Genomic DNA, 7,298 nt, shown 5'->3' with positions numbered 1-7,298 from the left:
CTTTATCTGGAGCTTTTCTTTATAGAACAGAGAGGATCCAATCCATCCAATGCGTAGGGAGGTAATCAGGAAGACCACCTCAGGTTAAGCCTTCCCTGTCCCAAGTTGCCCAGGACAGATTATTCCAAGCAGGCACTTGCTACTGATCTTTACTATGCCAATGTGAGTGACCTGCGGCTGGGGCATTTAGGAATCACCACTAATGTCTAAGAATATACCTGGAAAGAACAGGCTTCTATTGTTACCACAGAACAGGACCCCGGCCCAGTTTGAACTGACTGGCATGTCCCCATCTGTCTGTCTGATCGATTGGAAAAGAAACCTAGCTATGGAACATAGCTGGGCTATTTGAGCTGGCTGCTGCTGTCTCACCTTTCAAATGTGTATACAGCATTTCTAGATATAGTCTACAATAGACCATAGTCTGAGTGGACAAGGCCTCTTTCACTTGGAAGATATAATTGTAGGACTATTTTGTTAATTGAAACATATTTGAGGCTGCTACTGGGGTGGAACCGGTGAATAATTGTGTTTTTGGGGTGTAGTTGTGTTTTTAATTTAAAGGCATGAATAGAAGCCAAAAGTCGCTAGACGATTAAATCAGAACATCCGCTTTCTCTGCATAAATTAACCTTACTAAACCAATGATGCCCTTCTAACCCTAAGCCCACTGTTGACAAAATATCTGTCCCCTTCACTTTAGGAGTAATATAAATTAATCGTTTTAAATTGGGATGACGGATATGGCTAATTGTGTGCACCCACTGGTTAAGGAAAATTATACTTTTTAGAACCTGTGCTTTGCTGCAGCCTCATGGTGTATCTCGTCATTACAACCACCGAGGGATTTATATATCCTTCTCGGGAGCCGTAGATTTACGGTAAAGCAAGACGTGTGTGTATCTTCTTTTTTTTTAGGAGAACAGGAAGAACATTTATCTGTGAATACGAACCAGCAACATGTACAGCCGATGCTAAGCTTATGACCTATTAGAATAAACTATTTCTTTAAAATCGGTTACTAATGTATTCGAGGAAGTATGTCGTCCGATTTAATGTTAGACTTCGAGACTCAAGAACAACAAATGATGAACAGTGAAACTGGCACCATGTCCATCGACCAGGATGGCGAGTGGGGTAAGCAAGCGTCACTTGCCAACAGCTAACGTTAGCTTGCTAGTGTACGGTTAAAGAGAGACACTAACTCCTCGGAAATATGTACTACAAATGTCAACATGTTGGTTGTGTTTACGATGGTTATAGTCTATCGAATGAATGTTCTTAATTTGCCATGCTTGTTGCTAACATAGTAGCTAGCTAGTTATTTGGCAAGCTGGCTAGCTAACGTTTAACTGCCTCAAGTCAGTAACCGCTATCGCCCACTGGTAGCTGTTGCCATGTCTAAAAATAACGTTTTACAATCTGAATTCTCTACAATCTAAGTTAAATTATTTGTAACTATCTCTGCCCTGTACGAATATATGTTATTATTATTATCATCATAAAAAATATATATATAATGATTTTTGTTGTGTGTGGGGGTACTAGCTAGCCTGTTAGATGGGTGTAGGGTTATGAATTCGCGAGAAGAGAAACAAAAACATTAGATTGCAAAACGTCTAATCCTTTTAGTCATAGATATGGCTAGCCTTAGCCCAAAATGCACTCTTATTAAGGAGCCAACTGTTACATTTTAAGCAAAGATAGAACATCGAGACAGATATTTAACCGGATGTATAAATGTGAAGCATCCGGTTGGCGTTTGCAATCGCTAGCAAGATGGAGCTAGATGGAATATCTGGCCGATATTTCTGCTTATTTCCTCATCGATTAAACATTTGATCTCAATGCAGTTTTCTGTTTCTAAAACTAGAATCTATTACGAACAGAGTGGACACATGTTTGTAGACTTTACCCTTTGCCAAAGTTTCCCCGAAATTGCGTTGTTTAGAAGGAGTGTACTCGCATTTCACAGAGTAGGCCCTCCCTAAAGGAAATATGCAAATACATGCTAGAACGCGCCAATCGGCTCCTACTATGTGTCATTTGCTGACATGCTGTGTGGTCTTTCTTGGGTTAGTTGTAAAAACCCTTGCCGTACGTTATTTTCAGAGGTAGACTGGCTCTTGCGGCCAAAACAGCCAAATCGAAACGTGAATCGATTATCAATTGCAATAGGGTTCAATAAACATAAAGCCCTTTACTTTAATATCACATCAAACATAATTTCACTAATACAAAATATACACTTACTGTATGTACACAGTTTTAACCGGCTTTATCACAGTTGCAGCCAACTGAATTTTTTCATTGACAACACGTTTCTGTTTTCACGTTTCTTCAGTTGCACACAGGTGTTCAGAGCATGCTAGACAGCTAATTTCCACAGGTGGCTTTGTTTTACGGCTGTCTTCCGTAAATATGCTTTGTAACGAGTGTAGGGGCTCTTAACACAACTCCCTCATACAGAAGATACCTTGGTCCAATGACTCTCTTATGTGTTATGTAATGGAACTGAGAGTCATGATCAAATCAAATGTATCGGTCACATACACATGGTTAGCAGGTGTTTATTGCGAGTGTAGCGAAATGCTTGTGCTTCTAGTTCCCAGACAGTGCAGCAATATCTAACAATTCCACGACAAATACCGAATACACACAAATCTAAGTAAACTATAAGAATGTACATATGTGGATGAGCTAGGCTAGCCTAGGCTATTTTTAGAATCCAAGAGTGAAATGCTTACTCACCTCTCTATCACACCTACAGGGTCATTGTGCAAAATGGTACGCAGCATCATCTGGATTTGTGTGCAACAAAAAGTTCAACATTACACCTTCTGCTACCATTTCTGCCAAGCCGTCTTCGCGTACAGTTTGACACGTACGTTCGATAAATCCAACGTGTGCACCACCCAGAACGCACTGCAACTTCCTCTGTAATGTAACGCAACGCTGCAAGGCAAACGCAGCGTTCCATTGGAAATGAATGGACTTCTGGTGTAGCAAAACGCAAATGACGCTGTTGGTGTGATGGATGCGTAACATGTAGGCTCTAGTGTTGTCACGATACTGGCATTTTGACTTCGATACCTTTAGTATCACAATACTCGATACCATCACGATAATCTACCAAAACAACACCAAAATGATACCAGGGCAAGCAAAATAAGAATGGCACTTAATCCAGACAAATCTTTTGATTTCAATATCATTCATTACTTTAGTCATTTTAGATTGTTTTAATGTATGCATTAATGAATCAATTATACAGTCAAACGTTCAATTTGACTTTGGTAAAAAAAAAAAAAAAAAAAAAAATCTAACTACATAATAGTAATAATTTGTTTGAATAGTAAATCTGTAGTCTGTTGACAAACTGGGTAAATCAAGATGTAGCCTAGGCCTATTCACAATACAGGTGGATGCATATTCAATAGGACTGTGTGCATGCATTGAGTTATTGAGCTTGTTCTGGCTGATTTTTCATGGATGAAAAGAAATCTGTTTCTTTTCCATTTAGGTCTTTTATTTTATAATGCTGATCAACAACATTTGCATAGAATAAGTAATCTCTTTTATAGAAGTGTGCACCGTCTCTTTAAAGGGGCAATCAGCAGTTGTTACATCCATTTTTGGACGTATAAATGTACTGATATGTATGTATCCATTGATTCCTAAAGAATATAACTTATAAATGTCTCATGAGCTTAGTTCAACTGTCACACCCCCATCAGAACCCAAAATTACAAGCTTGTTTTACTCCAACGGTGTAAACATGAGAAATATGTAAACAAACACTATACAGCCTCAAAACATGGTTAAAACTATCATTTTCATATCATGGCTGGGACTGATTCTTGCATCCATAGCTCTCTGTCTATGAATTTGTGTTTACATTTCTCCAGCCCCATTCCCTCAGCTTCTCACTGTACCAGGGGGCGGGGACGCGGCTTTGTTATTGTTTCTACTGCTGCTTTGAGACCCACGACATTTACACACAGTCTGCTCGAGCAAAGATGATCTTGACTGGGGGAGACAAAATGAAAGTATAAAGTTTTTGGTGACAATCCGCTTTGTAATCCAGCAATATTTTGTGTTATTGTGTGTATCACAAACAAGGTAATAGGGTAGTGAAGTGATTTTAGCTTCAGCTGTCAGCTAGCAAAGAAAGCTAGCCTACAAAGCTGGAAGCTACCGGTGTCTTTTTGCCCTGTAAAGTGTTCCTGCCTTTAATGAACCATTGTTTTGCGAACAGTAATGAACAGTTTCAACATTTGTACATGCCGTGTTGCGTCGATCAAGTGAGTTAACTTCTGTGCAGCATAATGTGATGCAGCCCAGACTCCCAGTGGTTCCAGAGGACAGACTAGAGTCAGAATGAGAGGGGAGCTAACATGATACAGTCCAGACTCCCAGTGGTTCCTCAGGACAGACTAGAGTCAGAATGAGAGGGGAGCTAACATGATACAGTCCAGACTCCTAGTGGTTCCAGAGGACAGACTAGAGTCAGAATGAGAGGGGAGCTAACATGATACAGTCCAGACTCCTAGTGGTTCCTCAGGACAGACTAGAGTCAGAATGAGAGGGGAGCTAACATGATACAGTCCAGACTCCCAGTGGTTCCAGAGGACAGACTAGAGTCAGAATGAGAGGGGAGCTAACATGATACAGTCCAGACTCCCAGTGGTTCCTCAGGACAGACTAGAGTCAGAATGAGAGGGGAGCTAACATGATACAGTCCAGACTCCTAGTGGTTCCTCAGGACAGACTAGAGTCAGAATGAGAGGGGAGCTAACATGATACAGTCCAGACTCCCAGTGGTTCCTCAGGACAGACTAGAGTCAGAATGAGAGGGGAGCTAACATGATACAGTCCAGACTCCCAGTGGTTCCTCAGGACAGACTAGAGTCAGAATGAGAGGGGAGCTAACATGATACAGTCCAGACTCCCAGTGGTTCCAGAGGACAGACTAGAGTCAGAATGAGAGGGGAGCTAACATGATACAGTCCAGACTCCTAGTGGTTCCTCAGGACAGACTAGAGTCCGAATGAGAGGGGAGCTAACATGATACAGTCCAGACTCCTAGTGGTTCCTCAGGACAGACTAGAGTCAGAATGAGAGGGGAGCTAACATGATACAGTCCAGACTCCCAGTGGTTCCAGAGGACAGACTAGAGTCAGAATGAGAGGGGAGCTAACATGATACAGTCCAGACTCCCAGTGGTTCCAGAGGACAGACTAGAGTCAGAATGAGAGGGGAGCTAACATGATACAGTCCAGACTCCCAGTGGTTCCAGAGGACAGACTAGAGTCAGAATGAGAGGGGAGCTAACATGATACAGTCCAGACTCCCAGTGGTTCCAGAGGACAGACTAGAGTCAGAATGAGAGGGGAGCTAACATGATACAGTCCAGACTCCCAGTGGTTCCTCAGGACAGACTAGAGTCAGAATGAGAGGGGAAGTAACGTGATACAGTCCAGACTCCCAGTGGGTTCAGTGGTTCCTCAGGACAGACTAGAGTCAGTATAAGAGGGGAGCTAACATGATACAGTCCAGAACCATTGTCTTCAACAAGGTCCGAAGGGCCACACTGAAAATTGGCTATATTTCCTCATGGTCAAAATTAACAAAAAAATAGTCCTCTATTCATCGTTTTCTATTCTTTGATGCTCTGTGACAGTCTAGCTTGAATTTGTTGTGATTTTTTAGTGAACTGGACATTTCAAGAAAATGTACTATGAATGTAGGTCCATTATGTCTACACAGTTTAGATTTGGTTTTAGTCATTTTAAAGCACATTCTAATTAAAAAATATATTTTTTATTTAACTAGGTACGTCAGTTAAGAACAAATTCTTATTTACAATGACGGCCTAACCCTACCCAGACGACACTGGGCCAATTGTGCGCCACCCTTTGGGACTCACAATCACGGCCGGTTGTGATACAGCCTGGAATCCAACCAGGGTCTGTAGTGACGCCTCTAGCACTGAGATGCAGTGCCTTAGACTGCTGCGCCACTCGGGAGCCCTTACAAACAGGAAAACATAAATGGAATGTTTACTAATTTGATTAAACAAGTGGGCCGTCAGTTATGCATTAACAATGTGTAAATAATAAGTGAATAGCCATATCTATGACCTAAGAGAAGCCGTTTACAATATGAATTCTCCTTTAGCCCCATGTGGCTAAACTGTGATTAACTATCTGACCTGGCGTTGTGGATAACTATCTGAAACATGTCAAGACATCTGTTAAACTAGCCTTCGATGAAAACGGTAGTTAGTCTTTGGCGAAGGCAACTAAGTATTGTTTTCATGTAAGGCTACTGTTAAATCCGACGTGTGTGTGTGTGTGTGTGTGTGTGTGTGTGTGTCTCTTGCTCTCAAGCAGACATCAGCCTGTTTGACGAGCTGGACAACCTTGGAGATGCAGACGAACTTTTTCAGGCCTTGGCGTGCGTGGGATATGTGAGTACAGGGCTACAGACACACTAGGCAACACAGACTACACAGACACACACTAGGCAACACAGACTACACAGACACACTCTAGGCAACACAGACTACACAGACACACTCTAGGCAACACAGACTACACAGACACACTCTAGGCAACACAGACTACACAGACACACTCTAGGCAACACAGACTACACAGACACACTCTAGGCAACACAGACTACACAGACACACTCTAGGCAACACAGACTACACAGACACACTCTAGGCAACACAGACTACACAGACACACTCTAGGCAACACTGTCTCTTAAAGTGGAACTGACAAGTGTTTTAACTACTTTGCAGATATCAAACAGACAATCATAATATCAGTAAAAAAATATATAGAATTCCCAGTTTCTGCTACAAAACCAATAGGTTCTATTTGATTATAACTTCCATGATGTAGAGTAAGGCATTGTTGGCAGAATAGATGGATGCAGTTCAATGCATGATTCATATAATTCACCAATAAATGTCTTGGAAGTCCCACAAATATTGCTATCAGGTTGTAAATCACAGCTGGCCTGTTAACATTGTTTAGTTCCTCCAGCCATTTAGGAATGCACTGTTTCAGTTTCAAAGACCTAATGTTTTTGGGTAAAAACAGATGAATGTAACATAAGCTGGGAATGCCAATACAATCAAAACTAGCAATGGCAATGATCACAGGTCAGTCGTACCATGGCTAATAGGTTATCTATTAATTTACCAAGCTAAAAGAAACTGAGCGTAATGTTAGCTAGCTAGCTGCTGGGAGGGTGTTGTCATTGGACGAGTGGGTGATTGGCTG

At 41.6% G+C, this 7,298-nt stretch overlaps 1 protein-coding gene across 1 annotated transcript in view; it reads left to right on the top strand.

Moving 5' to 3' along the window:
- The first annotated feature begins 872 nt into the window (after nucleotides 1–872).
- The window catches only part of LOC139409560 (activating transcription factor 6), a 112,398-nt gene continuing 105,972 nt past the window's right edge, over nucleotides 873–7,298 (top strand). The window contains exons 1-2 of the mRNA XM_071154892.1: nucleotides 873–1,137; nucleotides 6,396–6,472. Of these exons, the coding sequence (XP_071010993.1) occupies nucleotides 1,041–1,137; nucleotides 6,396–6,472 (174 nt within the window). The 5' untranslated portion in view covers nucleotides 873–1,040. The remainder of the gene's footprint in view (nucleotides 1,138–6,395; nucleotides 6,473–7,298) is intronic.

This window comes from Oncorhynchus clarkii, chromosome 5 (genome assembly GCF_045791955.1).
Source record: "Oncorhynchus clarkii lewisi isolate Uvic-CL-2024 chromosome 5, UVic_Ocla_1.0, whole genome shotgun sequence".
NCBI lineage: Eukaryota > Metazoa > Chordata > Actinopteri > Salmoniformes > Salmonidae > Oncorhynchus > Oncorhynchus clarkii.
Note: the sequence above shows the minus strand (reverse complement) of the source record. Positions and strands in the feature narration are given on the sequence as shown.